Source organism: Acipenser ruthenus, chromosome 20, assembly GCF_902713425.1.
Source record: "Acipenser ruthenus chromosome 20, fAciRut3.2 maternal haplotype, whole genome shotgun sequence".
Classification (NCBI taxonomy): domain Eukaryota; kingdom Metazoa; phylum Chordata; class Actinopteri; order Acipenseriformes; family Acipenseridae; genus Acipenser; species Acipenser ruthenus.
In genome coordinates this window covers 30598090-30614190 of record NC_081208.1, presented here as the reverse complement: position 1 = coordinate 30614190, position 16101 = coordinate 30598090, and the positions used below count along the sequence as shown (strand labels likewise).

The window sequence follows — 16101 nt, the reverse complement described above, 5'->3', positions numbered from 1 at the left end:
GCTCGCTGCGGTTTGGTAGGATTGCGTGAGACTAATCTGTTTGTGTTGGGATTACTCAAAATTAAATAGAAGATGGTCTTGAATGCTGCAGAAATGATCACGCTATCTAATTATCAGAGTTAATTGCACTTCCCGTTTTCATTTAATTTAACAGATATTGTGAAGCATTTTATAGCCCTTTCTAACCAAGACATGGTTGAGATTACGAGCACCCCTCATTATGCATGTGCAATGTTTTTACATCCCATCTGAGCCAATGTATTTCTGCCACTGTGTTCTATTCTGAAATCCCGAGCTGATGTTTGTGAAGCCCTCCAGTACTGTCCAGGGCTCCGAGCCAGGACGAGCACAGCTACTGTACCGACCCATGCTCCTAGCCTAGCCTAATCTAACCAAAATGCCAGTCAACATTACTGCTTCTGATTCCAGCCATACCTCACTGGGTTCCCTGTTTAATACACTTTGGGAGCTTCTGAAAGCCCTGGCCATTGCCAGATCTCACCGCTAAGCTGTGTAAAAGCTCTTGTGTCAGTGCCCTTCACTTGTTACTATACAGTGCCCCGTTATGTTGCTGTATTGAAATAGCTGCTTGTGTTTCCTCTTCCAGGTCACGGCCATCATAAAGAAAATAGCCCTTTCCTGAATAGCGCTGACACAGCAAATGGAAATGACTACTATGACAAGAACTTGGCCTTATTTGAGGTACCGTGCATTCACACAGTGCAGTTTATCTCATGTGGTTTACATCTAAGTTGATGCAGCTGCCGAATCAAGCAGATCTAAATGCAGACTGAATCTAACTGAGTGTAATGTGATTTATTTGTCTTTCAAAAGTAAGTAAAATGACAGGTTTGTAATTGAGTATTTAAATGGTGGCGGTATTAACATCTGCCTCTGTTTTTAGATCAGTTGATAGAATTCAGTGTCTGTAAAGGATTTCTGTTTCAAATAATTTTCAGGGAAAAATCTTGAGACTCATCCAATTTAAATCGGGCATTCCCCAGGTTTTTGAGGGTATGGAAATATAGGTCATGCTAGTTCTGCTCTCTGATTAGTTGGGTTAATGAAGAACTGAATTTTGAAAAGGTTATTCCACATGCGGTGAATGTAAGTCATGCTAACCCATACACAGACACATTTTATGTTTCCTTATAGGGGGATATGTTTGTGATAACAAGGATGTAAATGCATGTAAGACTCTTATTGCATAGCAATTTCAGCCATTCCAGGTTTTACTAAGAGCTTGATTAGCCACAGCGTACAGGTCACAAGCTTGTGTGTCTTATTAAACTCCTAGTAAAACCAGGAATGGATCAAGCTGCAGTGCAATGGAAGTCTGTGCTGCATGTAAATGTTGAGCAGGTTTCTCATTGTGTTGTGTGCAGGAGGAGCTGGACATTCGCCCCAAGGTGTCCTCCCTCCTCAACCGGCTGGTCAACTACACCAACATCACCCAGGGAGCCAAGGAGCATGAGGAGGCAGAGAGTGCAGAGGGCTCCAAGAAGAAGATCCCAAAGGTGAGCCCAGCAACTGCACACAGCTGTGAGATAGGATGGGTAATAACTGAGCTCCACTCCACACCCAGCCACTGCACACAGCTGTGAGATAGGATGGGTAATAACTGAGCTCCACTCCACACCCAGCCACTGCACACAGCTGTGAGATAGGATGGGTAATAACTGAGCACTCATTCCACTTGCAAAGAAGACATCAAGACCTTGTACACCTACTGTAAGAGCAAGCCCAGAACTCGGGCATCGTAGGCTATATCATATATTATGCCGACTTAGGTGTTCTCTGTTAAATCAGGAAGCCACAACCTGTTCACTATAGAGAAATAGTGAGGCAACCAATATTAACAGTTATGCCTATGATTCCTGACTAGTGGGAACTCATGTAGCAGTATTTTTGTATTTACAATCTTTAGACATCTCAAGACAATTGAGACCTGTCCTGTCCATGTGTATTTCTGCCCATGTGAAAACCTAGATGAATCACTGATAATAAAAGTGTGATTGCTTTCTTACAACATTGTTTTCTATCATGACCAGATGCAAATCAGGTCCCAGGGGAAGTTCAAGTGTCCAATACAGGGTCATGTCCTGCAGCCTACCTTTCAGTTTCCACTTTGCTGCACAGACTGTATGTAGTTTGGGTCCTCTGAACCATAACCTAAAAATGTTACGCGGCTGTCTGCTTACTGTTGGCAAAGGGAGCCCCAATTGCTCTCTTTACCCAAAGCCTTAAGCTTCCAAAACAGAAGCCCTGTGCTGTTTTTATGTTTGAAAACATAGTACAGCATGTCCACACCCAGGAAAGAATATTCCTCAATTACAGGTCTGAATCCAGTAAAAGCCAGCAGACCTGCCTCTGTTCTGCAGACGGGAGGCTGCAGTGCGTGAACCGCTGTGTGTCTGCAGTCACCAGTCAAAGCCAGACCATTAGGTCAGATCCACAGTGGGAGAGCGCGTAAACAATGTGCCCAGCCCTGTAGGGTTTGCCCATGACATCAGAAGTTATTTAGATGCCTCAGCTGTTAATGGCAATTGTCTGCCTCCCAGGCATGAGCTGCAGCCAGCAGGCTATCCGACACCACGGCTCCTGCAGCCCTGGCATTCTGCAGAACGAGGGGCCACTGTGACCTTCAGAGTTCTGATCAATGCCTTTAATCAATAGCTCGCTTCCATTCACATGTGCAGAGAAATTGTGCTTTGGTATATTGCGTGGAACAGCATGTAATATGTGCTGTTTGTTCACAAAACAAGTTGAAATGTTTGTTGTTGTTGTGTTCTAATTGTTGTTGTTCTAATATTTAACCGAGAATACCGGTCTCCCTGTCGGTGAACTGATTGTTAGCAAGTCATGTATGTTTTTAATTGAATAAATAGGGTTTCTTTGCAACATACACCCCAACTTCCCTATAGATATAATTTTACAAAATCTGTCGGATAGAAACAGATTCTCTAATTCACATCTAAGTAAAAATAAATGGGGGTGTTTAACTTTAGTTACTTTTTACTGTCAAATTAACACAGAAGAGCCACATGATGGCGCTGTTGTCTCTAAAACTGTTCCAGTTTTTTCTTTATTTTAATTAGACTATCTCTGTAACAAAAAAACACTTACATTGAATAGATATGTTTTGTTATTGTAACCAATAAGAAAAGGCTTTGGCATTGATAACAAAAGACAAAAAAAAAAACAACTTTGGTGTGTATTTATACAGTATATAGAGGTATGTCATAAAAAACACTAAACGGACGCCCTAACCCACAAACAAGACTTTGGGTGAGTAATCAGATTTAAAATACATTGCTCCATATTTCACACACAAAGTAAATGATGTGTTGTTGTAAACGTCCCAGAGCTTGTGTGTGATTCACAGAGTTTGTGTTTTGCCTCCAGGCCCCCAGCATGGGCACCCTGATGGGGGTGTACTTGCCATGCCTGCAGAATATCTTCGGGGTGATCCTGTTCCTGCGCATGACCTGGATTGTAGGCACGGCGGGGATCATGCAGTCTCTCCTGATCGTCCTAATATGCTGCTGCTGTGTGAGTGGGACTTTCCATTCAGAGGCGTGCTCTGTGTTCATGCTAAGCTCAGTAGGACCATTGTTTTGTTTGTTTTGTTTCTAGGCGTTTGGGCTCTTGAAGTTACGTCTTTGCTGTCCTTGGCTTCAATCTGAGTTCACGAGTTCTAAGAGTTTGGTTGTCTCTGGTACAATAGATACAGTAGTGCGGATTTCAGAAGACACTGCCCAAACTTATTTTTCTTAAAATAAAAATAAATAAGTAAATGCAATGAAAGAAACACTTGGTGATACTTTTTAGTGAAATGTTTCATTTTATATTTTTCTTAAAGCAAGATTTATAACTTAAAAAAAGATAACCTAAAGTCTGAATGCATCTAATATTTTTTTTCTTTCTCTTTAGACAATGTTAACAGCCATATCAATGAGTGCCATTGCTACAAATGGTGTTGTGCCAGGTATAGCATCTCAAATTCCATGCAAACATTCTCTGTTACTTTAAGATTGTATCATGTGCCAGTAGTGTAACCCTTATTTAGCATATATCTCTACCTCGCTGTCATTTTGGTTTGTTTGTTTGTTTGTTTGTTTGTTTGTTTGTTTGTTTTATTTTTTTCTCTTTTTTGCATATTATAACAATTATTCATTTAAAAATGTTGGGAGCACATCAGATGTTCTGGGGCTGTTATGGGAATCCTTACTTCAAGAACTGCAGGTGCATGTCCCTTTATTAAAATGCAAACCGAGTTGTGTTTTGTCTTGCAGCCGGAGGCGCCTATTTCATGATCTCCAGGTCGCTTGGCCCTGAGTTTGGGGGCGCAGTGGGGCTGTGTTTTTACTTGGGGACCACCTTTGCAGCAGCCATGTATATTCTGGGTGCAATTGAAATATTACTGGTACGTAATGTGGGGATAAGGTTAGAGTTATGGTTAGGGTTAGGGAAATAGTTAATTAGGGTTAGGGAAAGAGTTACAGTTAGTTATGGTAAGGGATAGGATTAGAGTTAGTTACTTATGGTAAGAGATATGGTTAGTTTGTTAGTTATGGCAAGGGTAAGGTTAAATGATAAAGGGCAATTACGTAGGTGATGCAGAAAAAACAAGTCATGATGTAATTCTTGACTCTCCAAGTAAAACAGATCATGCAAAGTACTGCATCGTCTCGCAAGAAAAATATATATGCTGAAGTTCATTTCAAACAGGAGCTAGCAAACTGTGTTTCAGTGCTGCCAGGCAGGAAAAGGGCACATTATTCCAGTACCTGTTCATCGCTTCTGTACGGCTCCTTAGACATTCCTCTGATCCTGGCAGAGCTGATTTGACCTCCAGTTTGATTTGTTTTTGCTCAGAAATACATCGTCCCCCAGGCAGCGATATTCCACAGCAGCGACGTGAACGACATGGACAGCGCCATGCTGAACAACATGAGAGTCTATGGGACCCTCTTCCTGAGCTTCATGGCTGTGGTTGTCTTTGTGGGGGTGAAATATGTCAACAAGTTTGCCTCTCTCTTCTTGGCTTGCGTGATAATATCCATTTTGTCAATATATGCTGGGGCAATCAAATCCATCTTTGACCCTCCGGAGTTTCCGTAAGTGTGTGTGTGTGTGGTCATATCTTAAGTTAAATCTCATACTGTACATCATTAAAGTAATGTTTAAGACCCTTCCCTGTAGACATACTGTAATGGCATATATCAAAGATTACTGCTGATAAATAATGGTAAAAGCATAGAAAGGTTGTAGTGCCTGATAGTGAAATCTTAGTTAGTGTTTATTGTTATAAAGGGCTAAAGCATTATCTTGAAGTGGTGTATTGTATGTTTTACAGCTGTGGTTCTGTGAGTCACCTCCTGGCTGTGAGTGCTTGTCTGTTTTTTTCAATCAGGATCTGCATGTTGGGTAACAGGACCCTCTCTAGAGACTTGTTTGACATCTGTGCGAAGACAGTGGTGGAAAACAATGTGACTGTAGCGAGCAAGCTGTGGGAGAATTTCTGCAGCACTGCAAACATGACGATGGAAACGTGTGATGAATACTTCACACACAACAACGTCACTGAAATACAGGGGATCCCCGGTCTGGCCAGGGGTATCATAAGAGGTACTGCATGGAAATGAGGCTTTAGAACTGTCCTGTACATTTACAAAGATATACCTGGTGAGACTGATGTAGTACTTTGAGTTGGCTATATGGGTTTAGTATTGTAGTTCAGACTCACTCCAGTGGTCTAGCACCTATCAGATCAACAGCAGTATAGTATCTATAGCATTGCATTTAAAAACTGCATATCCTGAATTAATATGAAACTAACAACCGAAAAGATTCCAAACGTATTGATTTGCAACAATTTTCAACCAAAAATGCCCCATCCTTTATTGTTATTGACGTGTATGACTGCGTGTGGTGTTTTCAAGAAGACACAGACCTGTTATTAATTTGCGGGGATTGATTCTTTCAGACAATCTGTGGGCCAGCTACATGGAGAAAGGCGAGATCTTGGAGAAGCCTGGCTTGCCCTCCGAAGATGTGCACGGCTCGTTGGGTAACCTGTACCTCTATGTGTCCTCTGACATCGCCACCTCCTTCACTGTGCTCGTGGGCATCTTCTTCCCCTCTGTGACCGGTGAGCTGGGCAGGGGATCTCATTCTACACTGCAGACCTGTATGCAGGTCTAGGAAAGAGCACTGCACTCCAGTAGTACCGGACAGACCACTAAACGAATCCTCTCCAGTAGCGCCGGACAGACCACTAAACAAATCCTCTCCACTAGCACCGGACAGACTCTAAACGAATCCTCTCCAGTAGCGCCGGACAGACCACTAAACAAATCCTCTCCAGTAGCGCCGGACAGACCACTAAACGAATCCTCTCCAGTAGCGCCGGACAGACCACTAAACAAATCGATACAGCCATGTATATCTGCACAGTTTTATTTCAGACACAGAAACTTCATTGACATGTAATCATCATAGGGCAGTGATAAAGGTACTTGAAAGAGTTATAATCTTAAAGGGGGGTGCTCGAAAATGTGGAGCTGGGCACTGTCAATCACTGTTGGCTAATTCGGAGTGCAGATAGAGCTGAAATATTTAAGTGGAGGCTTTCCTGGATGTTGATTTAAAAAAAAGGGTTGTATATCTATATCGACCTATTGCTTGGATAGCGAATTCCAATCTTTATTTTCTGACACAAGAAATATTCTCGGGTGATCAGCATTAGCATCTCACTAGTGTAAATGTGCTCACACCCATTGTTTTATTGACAGAGTTGGGCTTGTATGTACAGTAAAGCGCTTTTAAAGTGTCTTCTTGTCTTGCTCAGGAATAATGGCTGGTTCCAATAGATCTGGAGATCTCAAAGACGCACAGAAATCTATCCCTGTTGGGACAATTCTGGCTATCATCACAACATCGCTAGTTTGTATCCTTTCATGGCACGAAGAAGACCTGATTGTATGTCCCCTGTGACAAGCATTTACTGTTCTCTAGTTTAAAAGCATTTCCACCGGTATGTAATTAACTTAATTGCTACAAAACGGAGATACAAAACACATGGGAGAACAGGTGCATCCTGTGTAAAATCTTGTGGCCAGTGTGTTTGGGACAGCTGCTTCTTTAGCATGCTGAAGCGGAGGCTTTTACTTTAGATAAGACAACTGTCTATTTCAGATACTGTTTGTTGAGATTGTGAGTAAAACTCAAACTTCTACCAGACTAGCATTTCAACCACTGTTACTAGATTTTTTTTGTATTGGTATTCTATAATCTTTTTATATTAATCCACCATATATATTGCCACTTATACATACATGATATTGATATAGTGTGTGTGTGTCTATATATAATAATTTATTATTATTATCATTATTATTATTATTTTATAGCGTTTTATTTTGATGTGAAATGTGATTAATTGGTGCAGTTTCTCACAGTGTGTGTGTTTCATTTCCTTAACCGCACGACTCAGACTTCAGTTCCGTGGTGTTGTTCGGAGCTTGCCTTGAGGGGGTGGTCCTACGAGATAAGTAAGTGCATTAATAAAAGCGTGGTTTCCTCAGGTCTGGGGGATATCTTCTGTCACTGTTCTTAGAGATCAGTTTCATCTGCTCAGTACTCGAACACTATCCTTTCAGAAGTGCTTCATCTTAATCCAGCCAGGCTCGATTTGAGCAGGATGTAGTCCAGGCACTGTTGTCTTTTAAAACAGGTTTGACTGTATCCTAAGCAAACACTGAGTGTTTTTGGAGGAAGTTTTTCATCTGTAACATCAATCACTCAAGCTTCAGTATTGATCTCTGACGTGAAAGGGAGTGGAATCTGATATTTATTTTGCGGTTATAGTTGGCAGTCTGTGCTTGTCATGGTTGTAGGGCAGTCATGTGACTGTAACCCAGTGTTCAGGCCAGGATTGAGGGGCACTGTCTCGCAAAGCTGTGAGGGGAAGCTCTTAGGATGCAGACTGACTTGAGCTCCGAGTACACAAAATCAAAAAGTATAATACATTAAAAAAAAAAATCATAAAATAAGTACAAACCAATAAAGTATGTCAGATGTTTTTGTGTGCACACCCCTATCCTGGCTGCTGCTCGCCTCCCCTCAGATTCGGAGACGCTGTGAAGAAGACCCTGGTGGTGGGGACGCTGTCCTGGCCCTCCCCCTGGGTCATTGTCATCGGCTCCTTCTTCTCCACCTGCGGGGCCGGCCTGCAGAGCCTGACCGGGGCGCCTCGGCTCCTGCAGGCCATCGCCAAGGACAACATCATCCCCTTCCTGCGGGTTCGTACCACCCCTCCCATTGCTCTCTGCCCTGCCCTGGCCGCTCTGTGCTGGATCTGAACTCTATAGTAGTAGACCAGCCAGCACCAGGTTGCTGATCTTTGGAGGCAGTGGTTGTTTTTGTTTGTTTTTGTTACTGAACGTTTAATGAATGCGCCTGTGGACTTTATGCCAGAACACATTTATATTTTGATACCCCTGAGTTGTTTTTAAATATTGCTGCACAATATGTGCAGGTTACGTTTACACTCGTTTGAACTTGAAGGCTTCTGTTTTTATAGCAGTGTGAGATGGATGCACTCCTCATTTTAACACATTTGTTTTTTTTTTGTTTTGTTTTGGTTTTTTTGGCCAGGTGTTTGGTCATGGGAAGGCCAATGGGGAGCCGACCTGGGCGCTGCTCTTGACCGGCCTCATCGCTGAGCTTGGGATCCTCATCGCTTCCCTGGACATGGTGGCTCCTATCCTCTCCATGTGAGCAGCCCACACGGTTTCAGAAATATGTGCACGTCATACAGAATTGGCAATAAGTCTCGTTTTTCAGGCTCTGTTAACCCAGGATTTGTTCAGACCTGAAATTCTTTTTCACTTGAAATCTAAGAGTTTAATGATTTGCCATCACACTGTAATTGGCATAGTTTTGGTTGGTGGTCCTGTTTCACATGCCTCTGTTTATTTAAACATTACTATGCCCCTTAAACACCCTTGAAGCATGTGTAAACTGGATTACCAGGTACACTACTTGGCAAAATGCATAATTAAATATTACGATCCTTGCACACTGAAGTACAGTTCATGGTAATGCATGGTCATCTTGGCCTAAACATGAATGAACAAATAACCCCCTACTAGCCACATTGCCACCTGCTCTACATTATACACATTACCATAGTACACAAATACATTCAGCAATGTCCTATTATTATTATTATTAATAGTGGATCAGAACCAAGTCTGACTGGCCCACCCTCTGCTATCTAGAAAGAAGAACTTGTGTTTGTTTGAACCCTCTCTTCAGGTTCTTCCTGATGTGTTACCTTTTTGTTAACTTGGCGTGTGCTGTGCAGACTCTGCTGAGAACCCCCAACTGGAGACCCCGGTTCAAATACTACCACTGGTAAGGAGAGAAGTGCATGCTGTACCTTAGAGAAATGAGCAGCCCTCCTTGATTAATCTGGAGAGACCTCGGTTCAAATACTACCACTGGTGAGGAGAGGAGTGCATGCTGTACCTTAGAGAAATGAGCAGCCCTCCTTGATTAATCTGGAGAGACCTCGGTTCAAATACTACCACTGGTGAGGAGAGGAGTGCATGCTGTACCTTAGAGAAATGAGCAGCCCTCCTTGATTAATCTGGAGAGACCTCGGTTCAAATACTACCACTGGTGAGGAGAGGAGTGCATGCTGTACCTTAGAGAAATGAGCAGCCCTCCTTGATTAATCTGGAGAGACCTCGGTTCAAATACTACCACTGGTGAGGAGAGGAGTGCATGCTGTACCTTAGAGAAATGAGCAGCCCTCCTTGATTAATCTGGAGAGACCTCGGTTCAAATACTACCACTGGTAAGGAGAGAAGTGCATGCTGTACCTTAGAGAAATGAGCAGCCCTCCTTGATTAATCTGGAGAGACCTCGGTTCAAATACTACCACTGGTGAGGAGAGGAGTGCATGCTGTACCATAGAGAAATAACCAGCCCTCCTTGATTAATCTGCTGTTATTACCATGTGACTTTCTGCAACAGTGACTTTCAGTCTAGGCTGGTACTGCGTTGAATGTCACGTTGCAGAAGTCTGTTTTCTTGTACAGTCCTGCTGCCATTGCTTTGTTGTCTGTTTTCTTCTTATCACTCACTTTCTTTACCAAAAGTTTGTGTCTGTTATTATCTTTACTTACTTTGCAATCTCTCGCCACCAGTTAACGGCTCAGCCAGGAATACATTTCAGAGTGACTATTAAAGGCATTATTATATGGGGGGTTTGTTTTGGTCCTGACTCTGTGTGTGTGTAATATATATATATATAATAAATAATAAAAGGAATATGAAAGTGAAATATGAACATATATTGTTTGTGGGCTTTCCTGGCCTGTTGGCAATGCCCTCCTGTTGTGTCCAAGTCCATGTGAAGCTGCACGATGGTTCTGAACGAGGTGCTGTGCTTCCTCCCTCAGGGCTCTGTCCTTCCTGGGGATGAGCCTCTGCCTGGCACTCATGTTCATCTCGTCCTGGTACTACGCATTAGTGGCAATGGTTATCGCTGGCATGATCTACAAGTACATTGAGTACCAGGGGTAGGTCTGGATTTACTGGTGGTGTTGGTGGTGGTGGTGGTGGTGTTGTTTTTATAAACCATCATAATCCTTTTTTCCCCAGAGCTGAGAAGGAATGGGGTGATGGTATCAGGGGCTTGTCTTTAAGTGCAGCCCGCTATGCCTTGCTGAGATTGGAAGCTGGCCCTCCTCATACAAAGAACTGGAGGCAAGTAACTGGCCAGGGGGGGTTTGTCCTGGCTGGGAGGGCCCTGAATGTATTTCGATGCTGTTTTTGCTGCCTGACGTGCATGGAGATTGAAGTTTCCTGTGCGCACTGGAAAGCAATGCAGTTTAAGTTTAACCCTTTGCAGTCCATTTATTAACTGCGCGTCAGGCACGCCAGGTCTAATTAATTTTCACACGCGCTGTTAATTTTAGACACGCTGTTTAAAAGTATTTTTTTTCACAGTCAAACGGGTTTAAATGGCCCTGCATATCAACAAAGCACTCACTAGGCATCTCCAGCCCCGCCCCACCCTTTTGTTTGCTATAGCATTCACCTATGTAAGAAATAAATAATAATAATAATAATAATAGTCGTACATACCGATCGATCATCTCCGGATCACTCGTTTTATCACCAAACTCCTCAATAATGCGATCCAAGTCATTATTTTATTACTATAACATCTGAAAAAAGCTCTGCAAATGTCCATGATAGTCTCTGTGCGCTGACGCACTCAGCCAGCTTGTTTACTATGAACGCCCCGTTATCTGATACCTGATACCATGTATGACTATTCATGAGAGATGCCTTTTTTTTTTTTTTTTTTTTTTTTCGACTTGTCTCGGCTCCTGTCGCTCCCACTCGGCAATTGAATGGTTTTCTCGGCTTTTTCCGGAGAAAAAACGACTAAACACCCGTTTATTGCGTTGCTATAATGATGTCGGACCCAGTCCGACAAAGGACCTGTGAGGAATAATTGCAATGTCGGACCCAGTCCGACAATGGACCGCAAAGGGTTAACTCTACACCATAACGTCTACAAGAAGTACTTGCATTTTAAAGGGGGATTGATATCTGTTTAGGTATCAAGAAGGCAAGCCGCAGTTGAACCACGAGAATTCTAGAATGGAGTGAATGTGGGAGTGTTGGGTCAAGCCTTGCTTTTGTGTTTTGACAGGCCCCAGCTGCTTGTGCTGCTGAAGTTAGATGAGGACCTGCATGTAAAATACCCTCGACTCCTGACTTTTGCGTCCCAGCTGAAAGCCGGGAAAGGCCTCACGATTGTGGGATCAGTGATTCAAGGCAATTACCTGGAGACCTTTGGAGAGGCGCAGGCTTCAGAACAGGTAGTGACAATCTGGGTTTGTTTTTGTCAGAAAATGTTGTCGTTTTGATTTTTACGATCACGTAACTTTTGTAAAGATGTTAATTTTTCCAAATAACTAAACTTATGTCCTGTACAGTAGATCTGTTTAACATTCATTGCCTTCAGTTTTCTTCTTTTTTTTAAAATTTTTATTTATTTTTCCCCGTTAGGCCATTAAGAACATGATGGAGATTGAAAAGGTGAAAGGCTTTTGTCAAGTGATCGTAGCCAATAAGGTCCGTGACGGGATCGCTCATTTGATTCAGTCCTGTGGACTGGGCGGCATGAAACACAACACAGTGGTGATGGGCTGGCCCTATGGATGGAGGCAGAGTGAGGACCCACGAGCCTGGAAAACATTCATCAGTAAGATGTTAACTTTACTAGCAGCCAATTTTAGTACAACAAATGTTCTTTCCCTGGTAGAAGCTAGCTAGGGTTTGTGTTTGACTGTGTTAGAAAAAACCCTGTCCATGCGTATCTCTTATCTATCACCAGCAAGGTCTGGTTCACACAGATAGGCTTTTTGGTTTGTATGTGCGCATAGATCTTTAACTTCCTGTTCTTGAACAAAAACCACAGTACATTAAAGTTTACATCGACAGTAACCATGGTAAACGTTGTACCTCATGTTTAGAGCTCAATTTCTCCCTGTTCATGGGACAGTTTTACAGTATTCTGTGCTGTTTTGTTTTAGCAGGTTGCATCAACACATCGACTCCTGAAAAGTACTTTAGGGCAATAAAAACCCTAATAGCCACATAGCCATCAACAGAACGACCTAAAGATTTCTAGAAATAAATTGAGCAAATGGTTGAATAGTAGAAACACCTTTTTTTAACCAACATCCAACAAAAAGACCCTGCTTTCAGTATCTGGAAAGCATATCAAGGCTCTTCAAAGCGTCATTCATCAGTTCATACCCTGCTTTGTTTTTCCCCACAGACACAATTCGTTGCACTACGGCAGCTCACTTGGCGTTGATGGTGCCGAAGAACGTCTCCTTCTACCCGAGCAACCACGAGCGCTTCACCGAGGGCCACGTGGACGTGTGGTGGATCGTGCACGACGGGGGCATGCTGATGCTGCTGCCCTTCCTGCTGAAACAGCACAAGGTGGGTCCTGAGCTGCAGCTGAAAATCAGGAATTAGGTGCAGCATCCAGACGATTTTTAGTCCTCTGACGTCTGGGATAATAAGTAGCGATATTGTATTCCCACAGATAAAAGTAAAACTGGATAGATCTGCCTAATACTGTCTGGAATCAGTACAGTATATAACATATACAGTATGTCCTATTTAGTCCTCAAAGGTTGCATAACAAGCCCTTTGGATCTGTACAATGCACCCCCAATTGCAATGTGTTTTTTTATGTGTGTGTGTGTGTGTGTTCGTAGGTGTGGAGAAAATGTAAGATGCGTATTTTCACTGTCGCGCAAATGGATGACAACAGCATTCAGATGAAAAAGGATCTCGCCATGTTCCTCTATCAGCTCCGCATAGAGGCGGAGGTCGAGGTGGTGGAGATGGTAAGGAAGCATTTGAAGGGAGGGAGGGGTAATCTTCCTGCACAGGTACACAATGTTAAAATAATAACAAGAGCAGGGTTCTTTGTATTTCAGTTGAATTTGTGATCTGATTTTTCCCCTGCTCCAGCACAACAGTGATATCTCAGCATACACGTACGAACGGACCCTAATGATGGAACAGAGGTCCCAGATGTTACGGCAGATGCGCTTATCCAGTGCAGAGAGGGACAGAGAGGTACGGAGGTTTACTCTCGAGACACGCTACCCGTTTTCTCTGACTTAACCCTTACTTACTAAGGCCTTTGGATCGTACACTGCTAAACTGGTAGTATTTCTTTTACTTGGTGCTTGAATAGCTGCTAAACTTCATCACTAGTTAAAATCAACCTCCCCTTGTAATGTAGTATTGTTTTCCTTTAATATGAAATGGGGTTAGCAGTGTTGAATAGCTGCACTGCTGGGAGTCTGCCCACTCACAGAGCTCTTCCTGGGGTTAGCAATGTTGAATAGCTACACTGCTGGGAGTCTGCCCACTCACAGAGCTCTTCCTGGGGTTAGCAATGTTGAATAGCTGCACTGCTGGGAGTCTGCCCACTCACAGAGCTCTTCCTGGGGTTAGCAATGTTGAATAGTTGCACTGCTGGGAGTCTGCCCACTCACAGAGCTCTTCCTGGGGCTGTCCCTGCAGGCTCAGCTGGTGAAGGACCGGCACTCTTTGATCCGCATGGGGAGTCTGTATTCTGATGAAGAGGAGGAGGTGGTGGAGAGCGTTCCTGAGAAGATTCAGATGACCTGGACGAAGGACAAGTACGATGCCGAGAGGAAGAACAGGCACAACGCCCCTCAGAACTTCCGAGAACTGATCAGTATTAAACCGTGAGTACGAAAACCTTCGCAAACTACACTGACTTGAGAACGGAAATCTGTGCTGGGACACCTACTGTAATACAAGGTCCCCGGTATTGTGAATCTATCAGTTTGTCAAACAAACAGTTGCATCTCTTTATTCTTTCAAAGTTTCTCACTTGGACAGCCAGTATTCATTCTTTTATCTACTCTGTGGTCACTGACTTCAGGATTATCAAACGCAGTCAAAACAGCACGTTTCCTCTGACCAGAGGTAAAACAAACATTCCAGCAAGATTACATTCTAGAATAAAATGATCTTTCTGTGCATGTTGTTTCCTCCTGTATCAGTCGAGACTTGTTTGTAAGTTTCTGCTTGATTAGGTTAAACAGCTCTAGCATGTCTTTGAGGCTTATGTGGTGAGGGTCTGTGCTGCAATATGTCTTTCTCTTCACACAGTAATTCTTTTCTTTCCTCTGTACGCGTTCATGCTGGAAGAGAGTGGGAAAACCTGTAAGTTTCTTTCCAGGACTTTTCTTTTTCCTTTTCTCTGCTGCTCTTTTCTAAAGTACACGTGTAGTTTGTCCACGGTCTGAGACCCTGCTTGTGATCTGCAGGGACCAGTCGAACGTGCGCAGGATGCACACAGCGGTGAAGCTCAATGAAGTGATAGTCAATAGATCTCACGATGCCAAACTGGTGCTGCTCAACATGCCCGGGCCACCAAGGAACTCGGATGGAGATGAGAACTGTATCCTTGACGAATTCACACAGCTATGATGCAAGCTTTCATCCATACTGAATTTATTTCTATACGATAACCTGGTTAAATATAGCACCCCAACAGACAGATATATATATGAATTACTCCCCCCCAGATTTAAATAGAAACATAGCTGTGTGTCAAGTACAGATCAGACTGTCTGGCTCCAGGTTGTGCTATGAGGTTAGTCCGTCCCCTCCTTCCCTGTTATCAACTGTATGTGCAGTTTTTTTTCCATAAGGGGAAAAAGTGAAATAATCTGAACGGTCTAAAAACACAGAGGCATTTCTGTGTGACAGTTTCTCTAGAAGTCAGTGACCGTATAAAGAAGTGGAAGCAGAACGTTTCCCAGGCTAGGACTGTCACTGTGTTATTGCACCACACAGGGCGGGTGTGCATAGGAGTTGAAGCTTGCAGATTTAAAGTCATTAAAGGAACATTTACTCTGCCCTTTACTGGGGGCTCATGGCAACGTAGTAAATACAATGTCTAAATAAGACAAAATGCATTCCACTGAAGCTAAATTTAAAATACACTTAAAGAGCTTACAGATACACAGCAGGGATAGCATTAGACACATGCATAGACTTTCATCAAATAGTGTGGGCTCTGGACTCTTGACCGGAGGGTTCAATCCCAGGTGGGGGGACACTGCTGCTGTACCCTTGAGCAAGGTACTTTACCTAGATTGCTCCAGTAAAAACCCAACTGTATAAATGGGTAATTGTATGAAAAAAATAATGTGATATCTTGTAGCAATTGTAAGTCGCCCTGGATAAGGACGTCTGCTAAGAAATAAATAATAATAATAATAATAATAATAATAATAATAACTAAACACTCCTCACACAAACGTTTGTTACCACTTACACTTTACCACTACCCGTTTTCTTTTTCTTTGTAGTACTACTGTAAAAGATAATCCAGTATTTAACTCTTCAAGTCTTAATGGTCTTTGGGTTTAACGTTAGAAAAGAAATGTTAAGAAAAGTCATGTTTTATTGAAAATGGAAAGGAAGTAGTTGGAACCCTTT

At 42.8% G+C, this 16101-nt stretch overlaps 1 protein-coding gene across 5 annotated transcripts in view; it reads left to right on the top strand.

Annotated features, from left to right (window-relative positions):
- LOC117425412 (solute carrier family 12 member 4) overlaps positions 1 to 16101 on the top strand; it is a 31113-nt gene that overhangs the window by 13100 nt on the left and 1912 nt on the right. For 3 of the 5 annotated variants that reach the window (XM_058993918.1, XM_058993917.1, XM_058993919.1), the window contains exons 2-24: positions 608 to 702; positions 1386 to 1517; positions 3406 to 3552; positions 3934 to 3988; positions 4296 to 4426; positions 4879 to 5120; positions 5417 to 5631; positions 5990 to 6154; positions 6854 to 6952; positions 7499 to 7556; positions 8132 to 8306; positions 8662 to 8780; positions 9325 to 9423; positions 10476 to 10595; positions 10678 to 10782; positions 11741 to 11909; positions 12100 to 12295; positions 12875 to 13044; positions 13326 to 13457; positions 13585 to 13692; positions 14146 to 14333; positions 14803 to 14817; positions 14922 to 15055. In XM_058993918.1, the coding sequence (XP_058849901.1) occupies positions 608 to 702; positions 1386 to 1517; positions 3406 to 3552; positions 3934 to 3988; positions 4296 to 4426; positions 4879 to 5120; positions 5417 to 5631; positions 5990 to 6154; positions 6854 to 6952; positions 7499 to 7556; positions 8132 to 8306; positions 8662 to 8780; positions 9325 to 9423; positions 10476 to 10595; positions 10678 to 10782; positions 11741 to 11909; positions 12100 to 12295; positions 12875 to 13044; positions 13326 to 13457; positions 13585 to 13692; positions 14146 to 14333; positions 14803 to 14817; positions 14922 to 15055 (3069 nt within the window). The remainder of the gene's footprint in view (positions 1 to 607; positions 703 to 1385; positions 1518 to 3405; positions 3553 to 3933; positions 3989 to 4295; positions 4427 to 4878; positions 5121 to 5416; positions 5632 to 5989; positions 6155 to 6853; positions 6953 to 7498; positions 7557 to 8131; positions 8307 to 8661; positions 8781 to 9324; positions 9424 to 10475; positions 10596 to 10677; positions 10783 to 11740; positions 11910 to 12099; positions 12296 to 12874; positions 13045 to 13325; positions 13458 to 13584; positions 13693 to 14145; positions 14334 to 14802; positions 14818 to 14921; positions 15056 to 16101) is intronic. The other 2 variants (XM_058993920.1, XM_034042334.3) reach the window with 2 other exon arrangements.